Source organism: Mchenga conophoros, linkage group LG11, assembly GCF_057382185.1.
Source record: "Mchenga conophoros isolate Kocher_MC1m ecotype Shallow Benthic linkage group LG11, M_conophoros_male_GT1.1, whole genome shotgun sequence".
Taxonomy (NCBI): Eukaryota; Metazoa; Chordata; class Actinopteri; order Cichliformes; family Cichlidae; genus Mchenga; species Mchenga conophoros.
In genome coordinates this window covers 32061334-32076470 of record NC_140536.1, presented here as the reverse complement: position 1 = coordinate 32076470, position 15137 = coordinate 32061334, and the positions used below count along the sequence as shown (strand labels likewise).

General features: G+C 40.6%; 1 protein-coding gene across 8 annotated transcripts in view; it reads left to right on the top strand.

Moving 5' to 3' along the window:
- scap (SREBF chaperone) overlaps positions 1 to 15137 on the top strand; it is a 37679-nt gene that overhangs the window by 18438 nt on the left and 4104 nt on the right. For 7 of the 8 annotated variants that reach the window (XM_085292531.1, XM_085292530.1, XM_085292532.1 and 4 more), the window contains 15 exons: positions 1060 to 1186; positions 2878 to 2990; positions 3078 to 3172; positions 3324 to 3422; positions 3752 to 3964; positions 4372 to 4757; positions 5240 to 5389; positions 11269 to 11470; positions 12034 to 12149; positions 12725 to 13268; positions 13360 to 13445; positions 13837 to 13919; positions 14151 to 14317; positions 14506 to 14586; positions 14758 to 14964. In XM_085292531.1, the coding sequence (XP_085148657.1) occupies positions 1060 to 1186; positions 2878 to 2990; positions 3078 to 3172; positions 3324 to 3422; positions 3752 to 3964; positions 4372 to 4757; positions 5240 to 5389; positions 11269 to 11470; positions 12034 to 12149; positions 12725 to 13268; positions 13360 to 13445; positions 13837 to 13919; positions 14151 to 14317; positions 14506 to 14586; positions 14758 to 14964 (2669 nt within the window). The remainder of the gene's footprint in view (positions 1 to 1059; positions 1187 to 2877; positions 2991 to 3077; positions 3173 to 3323; positions 3423 to 3751; positions 3965 to 4371; positions 4758 to 5239; positions 5390 to 11268; positions 11471 to 12033; positions 12150 to 12724; positions 13269 to 13359; positions 13446 to 13836; positions 13920 to 14150; positions 14318 to 14505; positions 14587 to 14757; positions 14965 to 15137) is intronic. The other variant, XM_085292527.1, reaches the window with a different exon arrangement.

Below are 15137 nucleotides of genomic sequence, written 5' to 3'. Positions count from 1 at the left end.
AAAACCCATTACAATCAATGCAAACACAATTTTTCACTTTGCTAGTAAAATGCTGATATCCTCTGAAAATGTAACCATTCAGAGATGATGGCTGTGCTGTAATTTTGACCACCAGAGAAATATTTAGCATGTCGCTTTTCTATGATTCAGATTTTTAGCATTTTTCATAGGGGTTTTTTGTTTTGGTTTTTTTGTTGTTTTTTTTAAGCATAGTAACCAACATTGCCTGACTTTTATGCCAACTGAAAAGTGAAGAAACTTTGATTACACGTCAGAGCAGACTGGGCTGCTAGTGTCTCAGACAGTGAAGTGGTGCTGCGCAAAGTACAGTTTAAGGAAAAATTCTTCATGAAATTCACATTAAACAGTAAAAAGAAGGGAATTTTATTTGGGACGTGTGATATGAAACGGGGTCTGTGCAGCATTAGACAGTGGAAAGAATGTGTGAGAAAGATGAAGCACACAGTCTTTATTTCTGTTCTCCTGAGGTTCGAGGAAAGCTGAGAGGTCAGAAGGGTCCACGATGTTTCTTTGCTCCGATAATAAAACGGAGCTTTCTTTCTTATGTTGAGTCTGTTTAAGTTTCATTCTTATTTTTGATACATCGGGGTCAGAAAGTTCAGTTATTTGTCTCACCATTGTTTTGCTATCTGTTCCCTTCTGAGAAAGACCTCTCCTTCCAGTCTGGAAAATCAGAGTGTACACTTGAGGCTGCCTTGGAAAACTGTAATTGAACAAACATCTGTTACAACAATATGCAGCTGCTGTTTTATTTTACAGTGTAGTCATTTTCAGAATTGTCATTTCAAAGAAAACCTGCAAGTTTGAGAAATGGATAGCCTGTACAGTTTCATTTCATAACCCCTGCATATTTTATCAGCAAGCCTAGTGTTCAGTGTCATCACCTGCCATCTAGAAATGTAATTTTGGAAATGCTTAAACGCCTTCTCTACATGATCACCATCATTTGATTTAAGACAAGGTCTGGCTGAGGATTTGAATAGTTGTACAGCTGGTTAGTGTGAAGTCCTCAACATATCATCTTTTTCTTCCTTGCAGGTAAGATCGACATGGTGAAATCTAAGTGGGGCCTTGCTCTGGCTGCTGTGGTCACAGTGCTCAGCTCTCTGCTCATGTCTGTGGGTCTGTGTACACTGTTTGGACTGACACCCACACTTAATGGAGGGTAAAAACCATTTTCTACATACTTGAGTGTCTGAAGATTACTAAAGGGGTCTGGTCTCTGCTCTTGTTCATCTGCCAGGAACAGTAACGCACATGCCATTTTGGCAGCAGATGCTTATTAGATTTCAGCCTAAAACTTGAGCCAAGGAATGCAGAGACTGTTTCAAAAATCAGGCAGCCAAGAAAACAGTTTAATCAAGACGCAGCAAAAATGTATGTTTGCATCACTGAGAGCAACTTGGTACTTGTACTTTCATGACTTATACTCATTGTTTCCCTTGATTACACCAAAGCAAGGAATCAGTTTCATTACAGTCAGTGCCATTTTTTTTAAAGTAAAACATTGTTTTGTTTTGTTTTCTTCTCGTGTTTGCATGTAGAAACTAATGCATATGGCATCGTTGTATGTTAGTTAACTGAAGTAGCTTCCAGTGCTATTGCACTTACCTTCCACAGTAGCTTTAACTTCAGACTGTAGTGATTAGCACTTGAATGCTCCTTACACTTTTAAGTGCATGAACTGTTTTTACAGTACATTTTCTTTATTATGAATGCTGTTTAAACCAGCCTAAAAGCTGTCTTCATGCACGCTCAATCATCCAGGTAAGGAAGTCCTAAAAAATTCATTCTGTACGTCTGGATGTAGCGTTTTCAGGAAACTCTCTGAAAACACTATGTCCAAATGAACCGAGTCAACTCTTTGCGGCAGCCTGAAAACACTTACTAGCTAATATTTTTAAGAGGTTGAAGGATGAGTTTAACTTGTGAATCACTACTGAAATTATGTCTGCAGTAATTTCATTGTTCTCCTGCTCTTACTGACATTCAAATATATCCTGTTAATGTTAACACCTCTAGCTGGCTGTCAGTTGTATCCTTATTTTTACCAACTCACGTGCACGTACCTGACTTTTGACTTTCCTCTTCTTCTGTATTGATCGTACATGGAGTTCTATTAATGATCACTTCATGTGGGCAAACAGCGTGTTAGTGTGTATGAAAAAGGAAGAACACTGTGTCGAAGTGGGATGGACTGAAATATGGGGCAGATGTATTCAGATACTGACGTTTAATGGCTGTCCAATCGTGAGCTGTTTATTAGGGAGCAGACCTCATGGCGTGACAGTGGTACTGTTAACCAGCCACTAAGATCCATGCAAGTCCTCCATGGGCTGTGAATGCCCAGGCCATGTGCTTGCATAAACACACATCAAGGCCAACGTACCAAAACTATGACTGCAACATGCAAATCTGCAGAGTCATAATCGACTCCACACACAAAGCTGGTGAGATACAGATAGTGTTGGGTGTGTGTGTGTTTTATTATGTACAGTGTTACTGAGTGTGTGTGTGACCCAGTTATACACTTGCCTCATCTAAAGCTTATCTATCCTGTCAAACTAATCTGTCACACATACTAATCTCAGGGAAATTCCCAGCTATGTGGGCCAAGAATTTAAAAAAAAGAAAAAAAGAAATTGAACCCTAAATGACTGATTTTATAACTAAAAAACAAACAAAACATAGGAGTGGACCACATACATTTTCTCGGTGCCTTGGCGGCTGCATTATTAAAGTACATTTGTGTTTGTAATTTAAACAGAATTCCACACAGTGGTAATGTGGTGAAAGTGTATATTACCAAAGATAACTGTACTCAAAGTTGAGGGTATTTTATTTTTCTCCCTGCAGTGAGATCTTCCCTTATCTGGTGGTGGTAATCGGGCTGGAGAACGTCTTGGTGCTCACCAAGTCTGTGGTTTCCACCCCTGTCGACCTCGAGGTCAAACTGCGCATAGCTCAAGGTAAGTTTGGAGAATGTAGTTTAGTCATGGCTTATTAAATATTGTGCATTTCTTTATTTTTCCCTGATTGTTGTTCTGTTTTTTCAGGCCTTAGTAATGAGAGCTGGTCTATCATGAAGAATATGGCCACTGAGCTGTGTATTATCCTCATTGGATATTTCACTCTTGTGCCAGCTATCCAGGTAAGAGGACAAATGCTGGAACTGTTGAAGGAAGTGCACCAGGAGAAAACTGTAGTTAAAGTTATTGTTATTAAATAAGCAAAGCATAATGCTAAATCAAGCCAGGTGGGAAATGCTTCTATGTGGTTAATGTCTCTTCTGTTTATTTTAGGAATTCTGTTTATTTGCTGTTGTGGGGCTGGTGTCTGACTTCTTCCTGCAGATGTTTTTCTTCACCACTGTACTATCTATAGACATTCGCCGCATGGAGGTGAGAAACGCATATGCATACTTTCAAATCCCCCCCCCCACACACACACACACACACACACACACACACACACACACACACACACACAGTTAATATGCTGGACTCAACATTAGATTTAAGTAGCAAGAGCTTTATGTGATGTAAACCTTTGTGCACCAGGCAAGAACTGAGTTTAAAATAAAAAAAAAAAAACAACAAAAAAACACAACCAGCACTGAGACACATAATCACTCTTGATATTTTCAGCATGTATTGTGAAGTTGACTTAAAATACAAAAAACGATGTTTTAAAAAAAAAAAAATGTGTGAACCTCATTATTTCCCTTTAGCTGGCTGACCTGAACCGCCGCCTGCCAGCTGAAGCAGGTATGCCTCCACCCAAGCCAGGCCCCCTGCGTACACGTGAGGTACCCCCTCCACCGCGACCCTCTCCGCATACAATCACTCTGCAGACACCAGCCTTTAGAAACTTGAGGCTCCCCAAGAGGCTGCGTGTGGTGTACTTCCTGGCTCGCACGCGCCTGGCTCAGCGCATCATCATGGTGAGAAGACAAATTCAGAACTGACTGTAAATGTTTTTGTGCACTTTGCTGCCATTTGTCGTCAACTGTCAGCTTCTAATTCTTTCATACAATGGCAAAGACTGACAAGATCTTTTTATTTTTTTTTATTTTTTATTTTTTTTTTGGGTGGGGGGGTGAATGTCTGTTTCAGCTTTAAAACTAACAGAATAGCTTTTACAGTCTGCAAGCTTATTGCTGTGCCTACATAAAGCCAACAATGTATGTAAAGATGCCTATACTGTAAGGTGGATTCGTTTAATACAAGCATATACATACATTAGGTTAAAGTGGTCTAAATTAAGTAAATATCAGCTCGATGTAAAATGAAGCTGGCCACATATTCCAGCTAACTGATCAACATGACCTTTTTATTTTTTCATTTTTAGGCTGGCACAGTGATCTGGATTGGTATCCTTGTGTATACCGACCCAGCTGGAATCCGCACCTACCTGGCTGCACAGGTGTCTGAACAAAGCCCCTTAGGTGACACCGGGGGAGGTGGTCTGCCCCCACACCTGGGAGTGGCCCCGGTTTTTCGAGGTGGGGATCCTACCAGCACCTTGAGCATCCATCGTGCACCAGATCCAACTCCTTTACCTGAGAACCAATCGCAGGGACATCATGGCCCTCCAAGGGCAGGGCCCATTCCACAGTCCCCACCCGCTGTACCTCAGATCACCTGGGGGGAGGAGGATGAGGAGGGATGGAGGAGACTGTCCTTCAGGCACTGGCCATCACTCTTCAGTTACTACAACATCACTTTAGCAAAAAGGCGAGTGCTGCTGGGGAGTTTTTTGTTGTTGTTCGTCAGTCTGTTATTTTCTTAATTGGGAAACGGTATATTACACTGTAGTGGAGATCCCAAATTTTCCATAAAAGCAAGCAAAGCAGTTTAGATTTTCTTGCCTCGTTATGATACTGGTGCAGCATAATGTGTTGCTTCATTCCTGGCGTGTATGGGATGTTTCTGCAAAATGAAATGCTGCATTATGAAGTTTATATCAACTCCAAATAAAAGCTGGACAAAAAGAACAACTAATTTCTGTCAGCCATTCTCCACATGGAAAATGCAGCTACAAACAAGTAACCTACTTCAGTTATGTGCTTATGCGTTGTCCAACAAACACTTTCCCACTTTAAAGGTGTAAAAGCCAGGAACAATTTTTTTTGTTTCTTTTTTTTCTTAAGTCTTTAATTCTGCTTCGATGTTTCTTTCAGCTTCATTATGTCCACTATGTTATTGTCCTTTTACAGGTACATTAGCATCTTACCTGTCATCCCAATCACTGTTCATCTGACACCCCAGGAGGCCATTGACGCACGTCACCCTCAGGACACGAGACACCCTCAACCACCCATTCTCAAGGTTTCTGCTGACTTGCAGACAGACCTCACCCTCTACAAGTTAGTAGTCAGAAAGACACAGACATCTACCCGCTTTAAGTTTGAACTGCCTCACAAACTCTTTGATAAACCTGCATGCCTTAAGGTGTTAAAAGGGTAACTTTTGATTATTTAAATCCAGCAGATTTTCCATCAGTGTGGCTACTTGAGTTGTTTGCCCCTACTATTCTAGAGACTCGCATTGAAAAGGACGTTTCTCAAAGCAACATAAGCCTCCTACAGCTCTCCAAACAAGAAATGAAAGGATTTCTGTGAAAATGTTGATCTGACCAAATATATGCATGTAGGATCTACAGGCAGGGCAGCTTACCACCTGTTGGGTCATGTTAATCCCCGCTTGTTTGGGTACTTGTTGTTTTGGGTTCCTGCTGTTATTATTAGTTCATGAGGAAGTTATTTATGTGTAATATGTAGACACATGCTTAACGAAATAAGGGGGAAATGCTGAAATCTCAGAATCCTCTGAATGCTAAATTACCTGCCTTAATTAGTATCTTATGAAAGAAGGTACAGATGAACCAGCTCTGATTGTTTTTATGAGTTCATATAATTTTTTTTTTTAGACAAATTTACAAAGAAACATAATTTTCTTAGCCTAATTGAATGAGTGATATCTTTTTCAGGCCCTAGCTTTTCTTAGTTTCAGTTCAGTTTAGCGATCACTGTTTTTGCACATGGTTAGAAAAAAACAAACCTTGACGTCACACAGCTGAGTGTAAATAGGGGCCACAGCAGGTAAAGGACCTTGACCTTCACACTTTGTACCTGTGTCATTGAACCGATTGCACCTTGGACACTGAAGCCTTTAAGTTCCTTCTGCAGTTTTGCTGAAGTTGGAGCAGTGAAGTACAATAGCATTTAGGGCATTTGAGCCATTCAGGTTTAGTTTTCCAGACATGAAATAACATAATTTTGGACTAAAATCTCTTTTTTTCAGCTGCAGTCTTAGTCTGTCTGCGGAACTGCTCTTGGAGGTCTTGCAAAGAGAAATCATGACACTTCTCTCAAAATCAAAAACATTTTAAGTTACTTTTAAACTTGTCAGTGCTGTAGATGTATTTTCTATTACAGTATTTAAGTTGACATAACACAGAAGGGAGTAAAAGAGCACCTACGTTTCATGCTTGGCTTAGTGTTCACTGTTGCTGGGCTGATGGTAATCTTCTTTTATGTGAGGTGAAAATGCAGTTTCTTTGTGTGTATTCTAGGGCTGCTCAATTAATCGAATTTTAATCACGATTACGATCTGGGCTTTCAACGATCATTAAAAATGACTGAGCCGATTATTAGACCCTCCCTCATGCTTTACTCTCGCGCTGCTCCGTGTGGTAAGTCAAGCGCACCGCTCTCCATTTCGAACACGCGTCACAACAATTAAGAGGACCCGAGGGAAGCTCGGAAAGCTAAGCAGAAGTTATTTGGAGAGGAGAGTGACTGCCGTTGGTTGAAAAGAGGTAAAAAAAAAAAACTTCAGTGGTGTGGGAACATTATGGGTTGGCGGAGTTAGACGTGGATCAAGTAGACAGTGTGTAAACTTTGCTACGATGTAGTAGCTGCACCACAGAGCAACACTGCAAAGTTGACTAAACATAGATGTTTACATTTTTCATTTATTTCTTATATTGCAAACATTTGCACTGTTATCAGTATTTGCACACTATTTTATATTATTTTTTTAAAGTCATTATTCAATACATTGTTATTGTTAACCCTTTAAAGCCGGTCAGAGCATCACACTCCGTTTTGCGTAACTATTTTTAAATCCCTGTAGAACCTGAACCGCTAAGCTAGCGCAATAATTTGTTTTGCATATGAAACCGGAGGAGTTGTACTTACATCTTATGCCATCAGCTTGTCCTCGGTCACGGTTTCCTTCCACATAAAGCTTTGCAAAAATTGCATAAAAAGCGCTTGCAGGAACAAAAACATAATATTCCAGAAACACGCTTTGCCGATCCATCAGCTGTTCCTAACACTTCCCACTTTGAAAAAGACTCAACTCGAACTATCGCATTTCCTGCCCGAAACCGGAAGTGATGTCATTTTTGCGGAAAATGTAGTTTTTTACTTGTAGGCCTTAAGTAAAAAACTATACTATACTTATACTAGTGTTTTTATAAGTCATGTTTGACTCTATACTTTTCTGAATAGTTGCTGGGATGCTTAGAACTCGAATTGCACAGCTGGAAATAGTTTATTTTGATGCACGTGCTGTTTTCTTTGCAAATTTGCATCATAGGATTGTTTTTTTTGTTTTTCCTGCAGTATATAAAAATTGCTGTATCTCCAAAATAAAACTATGAAGACACTTGTTAAGTCTAATTGTTGAATGTTGCCATTGTGTTTCTTAAATTTGTACAGTCTTAGTTTAAGCAGTAGGATCAAAGCCATCTCTTTGATCCTGACCACCTTTCCAGCCACTCTGTGCTGGGGGAGGTTTTATTGTAGATACATCCTATCTGAAAGATCTGTTTCTTTTGATGTAAACTTCCTGGGTTTATGACCCTTTGGTCAGCAGGAGGTAACACACACACACACGCACACACACACACAGTGCCTTGTCTATGTAACCAAAGGGGGGTTGCAAGGGGAGGTGCTTTGTAAACTATTGTTTGAGGATTGTCAATAAAAGGCAGCGAGAGGAGGCCACCATTGGGGTTCTTTGTCGTGCTGGACACAGACGAGGCCTCCCTTGTGCAAGTAATGGATCGATCGACTGTCTTGTTTTCTTCATGATGAATAAGTCTCTAGAATTAGCGGGGTTTGTGGAAACACAGACCCAACAACACTCAAAATAAATTTCCTGTTGTTGTAAACTATTTTTTGCAACTTTTTTGTATTTAAAGTTTTGAGGGATAAACCTCTTAAATTTCTCCAAGTAGAAATATATGTAAACAAAACAAAAACGATTTTCAATTTTTTTTTGTAGTTTATTGCACTTGTTTGCAATTAATGTAGTTACTATGGACTTAATGCAAAATATGGGCTATAACAGTTGTATTGATGTATAGCAACTTGAAATGCTCCCACAAATGGCACTACAGCATGTACAAAAAAAATAATATAAGCTCTGGCGGACTTGGTTCTATGGTAGGTCTTAAAGGGTTAAATAAATATCGTCAAATAATCGTGATCTCAATTTCAGTGAAAATAATCGTGATTATCATTTTTGCCATAATCGAGCAGCCCTAGTGTATTCTAATAATGCCAGGGGTTATCTCCGTCTTTAGCAAGTATTCATATTCTCTAACTGGCCAAGCCTGGCTGACTTGTTTACTTTACAGGCTTTGTCAGTGTTTTTTGTGGGGCTTTTTTTCCTTACCCTAGCAGGTGACACATTCAGGGACAATGGGCTAATCCTGTGTGGGAAGTATTTACTGTACAAGAATATCTTAGGAATTTCTTCAGTGTTAGCATAGACTTCAGTGATGACTTTGGTCAGAGGTCAAAGTCACAGTGAAAAATACAATTTTAGACATAATTGCAGAAACTCTCACTACAACTAGACTAGCTGTCAGTGGCATGGCACATTGGCGAGCACGTTTAAGCTCACCCCCAGTTTACCATAGTACTTAAGGTACAACACCATTAGAAATGTTGTTAGATTGTTATTTTATGGAAATTAAAGTTTTAACTTTGGTTAAAATTTGTGAATTCTGTAGTTTAGCAAATCAGTCTTAAGACTAGAAGTGTTCTTTTACACAACAATGATGAGCAATCTGTGTGTGTGTGTGTGTGTGTGTGTACACACAATATCGGTCCAATAAAGCTGCTAAAATGGGAAGATAATGTTCTTTTATCTTAGAGGGAGGTTCAGAGACACCGATTCACTGTCCTTTCCAGCTTTATCAGCTTATAACAGCCTCATCTATCTGCCGCAACAACACTGTACCGTGTTGTGTAAACCAGTCTGTCACCTTGACATAAGTGTGATGTTTTTGGTCATCTTTGGACTGCAGATATGATTGCTATCAGCAGTTTGGTCGGGGTCGTGACCTTCACAGTTGGGAATTGGCAACTGACATCAACACTGGTTTCGATAGATGGAAGGCCAGACTGATAAAGGTGTTACAAGGGAATTCTCTGTACTTTTAATCTGGAGCAAAGATCTTTACATGTAACAAACGAGTCAGCGTAGCCTTGTCTTGTTTAAGAGAAGTTTTGAACTGGATAAAGTCTCTCATCCTACTTTTGTGTGATCATACACGAGCGATTTCACAGACTAACACAAGAAGAGCTTTCCAGTGTTCCGCTTAACACAAGTTTTTCTTCTCTTTTTTTGAAAGACATGGGGAAATTATATTTCCTTTTAAAACCATCTTGATCAAAAGCAACTTTAAACAGGAAAAAAGACAGCTAAAATAAAAAATTGTGCAATCAGTGGTTAAAGTTAATGACACAGTTTGAACCAGTTAATACTGACTCCATCTCATCTGTTTCTGATTTTACCTTCGAAAACCGCTGGATGTTTGTGTGAAGTAACCGTAGTGTGTAATAGGTCTGAAGACAGGATTAGAGTTCATCATCATTTGTGCTGTTTCTTCTTTTTTTTTTTTTTTTTTTAAGAGTAACATCTAAAATGAGTTTATAAATAAAAGTACATGGCAAGGACTGAAATGCAAACTCAAGTTTCCTCCTGTTATTCTCACTGCTGTTCATCTGTTTGTATTGAACAAGTTCAAAAATCCCACTACATCATCACCAGAAACCAATGAGCTACACATCTCCCTCACAAGTGGCTACAGTCCAAAACGGAGCTAAAAGAAAGTGAATATTTTGCCGTTTATATTGTGAACATGAGTAAAACTGCAAATAAATGGCAACGTTGCCCCAGAGGTGCTGGATGTGTAAATAAGCAACTGTGTGTCAATGTTGGTTCCCCAACTCGTTTCTGCTGCCAGTAATTCTCCTGTTATTGCAGTTAAAGTGTTTTTAAAAGCTAACAGAAGTACACAGACTGCCTTGTTTTTGTTTCTGCATGAGTTTAAATGATGTCAGGGACTTTAGATGGATTTTACTCATTGGAAAACAAATGGCCAAAAAAGTAGCCATTAGCAAAATAAAGATAAGCACAGAAAGTAGTAGTAGTAGTAACCCTTAAAGCTCTTTTTCTGAACTGAGGAGTTTGTCCCATATTGGCCTGTTTGTAGAACAAGATTACTGACTGTGCATCAGATGTTTGTGCGATGTTTGTTTCCCTATACAGCTGCATTTCCAAAAATCCTGGCCGTCAAAATGTTCCCTTCATGGGGGAAAGGGTTAAAGCTCTACTTTCACAATGCAGATGTGAGGTTTTTTGTTTTTTTTTTTTAAGCAGAGAAGGTCAACACTCCTCTGCCAGGTTATCATCACATTAGCTCCACATTCCACAGAAGAGCTGGCACATGCACTGTTTCATGGTTTTTCTTTTCCAAGCGGTCAGTTCCACATATTGTGAGTTAGATTTGTACAGTTGTACTTGTTCAACACACAAACTATATAAACATGTGAGTGTGCAGCTGCAGAACAATGTTTTAGGTAAACATCGAGATCTGTTGTCAGTTATGAACAGTTTCTCACTTTGCTGCTTGATCTTTATACACTAGTTGGGCTATTTACTCATCTGACTGTGAAAGTGTCCAGATAATATTTTAGGAAACTCAGCATCTCCACAGTATTTTGTGAGAGATAAAAAGTCTGTTAGAGATCTAGAGCTTCAATTAAAAGGGTGAATTCATGGAACAGATGACACACAACAAATGTGCAGTACATTGAAAGATTTTGTGAAGGAGTTGACGAGCATATACAGAAGTTCAGCTTCTGTGTGATTGTTTCTGGTAAATGTGTCGTAGTGTGGTGGCACTGCACTCCTGACTCTTTTGTGTTGTCTTTGGATCCAGGGTGGCAGCTCTGGGCCTGGCTGCGGGTGTCCTGCTGGTTCTGCTGCTCTTCTGTCTGTATCGCGTTCTCTGCCCACGAAACTACGGTCAGAATGGTGTCCCTCACGGGCGGCGGCGGCGAGGGGACCTGCCCTGTGACGATTACGGCTATTCACCACCTGTCAGCGAGATCTCACCACTGCTGCTGAGGGGCCACAGTATGGTGAGACTAAGATGGAGACGCCGCAGTCTTTGTTTGTCCACCAAACAAACTCATAAGAAAGGCAACACTGTGCATATATAAAGAAAAAATAGCATGTGTTGTTTATTTAGTCAGATTTATTTGCACACTCCCTCTTTCCCTTGTCTTTATTTTTTTTAACAATGTTAGTTAATTTGTATTTCAGATGTATTTTAAGACCAGATCTCATCTGTGGTGCAGATAAATCCAGTGTTAATGAGTTCAGTTGCAATGACTCAGATACTGTAATTATATAAAATCTGCTTAGCAAATATAGATTAAATGTCAATTTGAAAAAAGGGTAAAACAAACAGCTGATTCCTATGCTTTATAGCGATTTTAAAAGATACAGAAATGTGTTTGTGCTGTGTTGAGGTTTAAGCCAAGAGTACACTCACACTTGCTCATAGTACTATACTACAGTACAGGGTGGGCCATTTAAAACAAAAATGCTGAATTTAATAAATGTGTATTAATTTCTTTTTTTGGCTGATCGCTTTAGTCTTATTTAAACCGGCTTCCTGCTCCATGTTTCCGTCCTGTAGGATATCGAGTGTTTGGCTAGCGATGGGATGCTGTTAGCTAGCTGCTGCCTGGCTGGACAGATCCGGGTTTGGGACGCACAGACTGGGGACTGCTTGACTGTCATTCCAAATCATGGGTGAGACACTCTTAATATCTTGTTTTAAAAACATTTCAATGTCATATTGATCTGTGAGATGTTTCCAGATTTGCTTTTACATTGTTAGGAATTGTTTGTTTTTGTTTGGTTTTTTTTTCCCATTAAGTAAAATTTAGTTTAAAAACAATCTGTCAGTTTAGGAAATTTGAGGCTGAAAATTGATTGTATTAAAGTGAATATGTTGGAGATGTCAGGCAGAAGAGGAAGTCTACAGAGGTTCATGGATGTAGTGAGAAAGGACACTCAGAGGGTTGCTATGACAGAGGATGCTGGGATAGGGTGAGATGGAGGCTGGTGATCATCTGTGCTGACCACTAAAGGAAACAACTGAAAGTAGTAGTCATGATCTGGAATATGCAGTGAGCAGGGACAATCTGGTATTCATGGGTGGTTTTTAGATTATCAATTTATTTTTGCCTATCAGACCTTTTGTGTGTTAATGTTTGCCAGTAAATCTGCAAACGTAAAGTCAGTTTATCTCTTCAAGTCATGCTAATGTTGTTTTTTTTTTTTTTTTTTGTTTTGTTTTGTTTTGTTTTTTTCCTCCTTCTCAGGCTGAGGCGGAGCAGCAGCAGTGGCTGCTGGGACCACCGGAATGGCTGGGACAGCATGACCGGGGCTCAAGAATCAGAGTGTTTGAGTCCTGAACGAGACATCTCGTTTAATGGAGACGGGCTGACAGAGGACGAGCTCTACCCAGTAAGACGCCGCACCACGCCCAGTCGTCCCACTCTTTTCATTGACCAGCCCGATCTCACCCCGCTCATTGACACCAACTTCACCTCCCAGCCCCCTTCCCACCTGTCCACCGCACCCAGAGCAGGCTTTGATTTTGGAGGACTGGTGGAGCGTGCCTACATGGAGCACGAGCCCCCATCACCATCTACCTACGCCTCTCCGTCCTCAGCCTCCTCCTCGCCCCCATCAGGCGCTCAACTCCAGAGGAGTCCGAGCTTAGGGGAAGCAGCTACACCTGTAATCCAAGAAAGATCCCCGATGGCTGGGGCGCAAGCGGCAGGAGACTGGGAAAGTTCTGTCTGGGCCATGGAGCTCAGAGGAAATCTGATAGCTGCCGGGAGGAGCAGCGGCAAACTGGAGGTTTGTAAAAATTTCACATGTCACTCTGAAAAAAGTCATACTCTTGATCCGCTGGTGTTTAGAATCACTGTACAATTGCATCTGGTTACAGCTGTGGGATGCAGTGGAAGGGTGGCTACGCTGCAGCAATGAAGACGGTGTTTCTGGGATCACAGCTCTGGCCTTTCTCAACAACAGGTTAAACACATACGTGCTCTAAATCGGCAAAAAATATTTTTCGGTCATTTTAATGGCACACTAATTTATTTTATTTTATGTAATTTTCCAACCTCTTAAAAGATGTTACTTGCTTCTATAACATTAGATTGTAACACATCAGATGTATGCTGTAAATTGTAAATGGCCTATATTTGTATAGCGCTTTACTTAGTCCCTATGGACCCCAAAGCACTTTACACTACATTCAGTCATCCACCCATTCACACACACATCCACACACTGGTGATGGCAAGCTACATTGTAGCCACAGCTGCCCTTGGGCACACTGACAGAGATTCAAAAGTGTGTCATCCTACTTGTGGCTACTATGCGCGGCTGTTCTTTATTCGGAGTGTCTCTTCCTTCCCAGAATTGTGGCAGCTAGGCTGAACGGGTCCTTGGATTTCTTCACTGTTGAGATGAACAAACCTCTGGGTCTGCTGCAGTACAGAGGTGAGGCTTGAAATGTTTCTGCATCAGTGTTGTATGAGTTAGATTTTTAATTGGTGAAAAATGTACAGTATGAGTTTTTTTTGTTTTTTTGTTTTTTTTGTTTGTTTTTTAATTTAAAAAGAAAATGAGATGAGGTAAACCTAAGTGGAGGGTTTTTCTAGTTTTGTGGGGGGTTTTTTTTCCTTTTTTGTTTTTCCCCCTCTTCCTCACGTAAATAATTTTTCCCTCCAGGTCCCCCTGGGCGAAGCAGCATGCCTCAGTCTCCCTGTTACAGCAGTGAGGATGTGATCAGCTGCCAGCTCACACGCTCCGTACAGTGTGCTCACCAAAAGCCGATCACGGTGCTTCGTGCAGCTGCCGGCAGAGTCGTCACTGGCAGCCAAGACCACACAGTCCGGGTAACAGACCTGCACTCTGTCCTTTTTATTTCAAGTACAACAAATATTGTTTTGATTTCTCATTAAACTCAATAGAATGGATCTTACTGGCAGTAAAAAAAATAAAATAAAAAATATGAGCAAACTCCAAAAGCAGTCTTTGTGATAGTGCTTTTAATAGATCATCCTTATCTGCGTGTGCTGTTTAGGTTTATCGACTGGAGGACTCTTGCTGCCTCTTTACCCTGCAAGGTCACTCTGGAGGGATTACAGCCATCTACTTAGACCAGGTCAGCAATATCCCCGCGTCTCGTAACATTTCATATTGTGATAACGGAGGCATTGGTGAATATTTTCTCTAAAAACCGTGGGTCAAAATAGAGGAATTACCAAAGTAAAACCACGAAGTTGTTTCATGAAACAGTAAATTAGACTCTCAATTACAAACTCTTTCCTCTCAGACGATGGTTCTAGCAAGCGGTGGGCAGGACGGCGCCATCTGCTTGTGGGATGTCCTGACAGGGAGCCGAGTCAGCCATGTTTACGGTCACTGTGGTGATGTCACCTCGCTGGTGTGTACAACCTCTTGTGTCATCAGCTCAGGACTGGATGACCTCATCTGTATCTGGGACCGCAGCACTGGAATCAAGCTGTACTCAATACAGCAGGTACTGTGCTCAGTCTCCTTCACGTCTTTATTTCTTTAACTCTCTAAAGCCTAACCTGGCATCAGACAGGTGTTTTGCAATTATTATTTTTTCAACAGTGTAATTCCCTGTAACTCCAAAATTCCAACTGTTTAGCTCCCTTTAACTGGCTCCTGTTTGCATACCCAACTGGC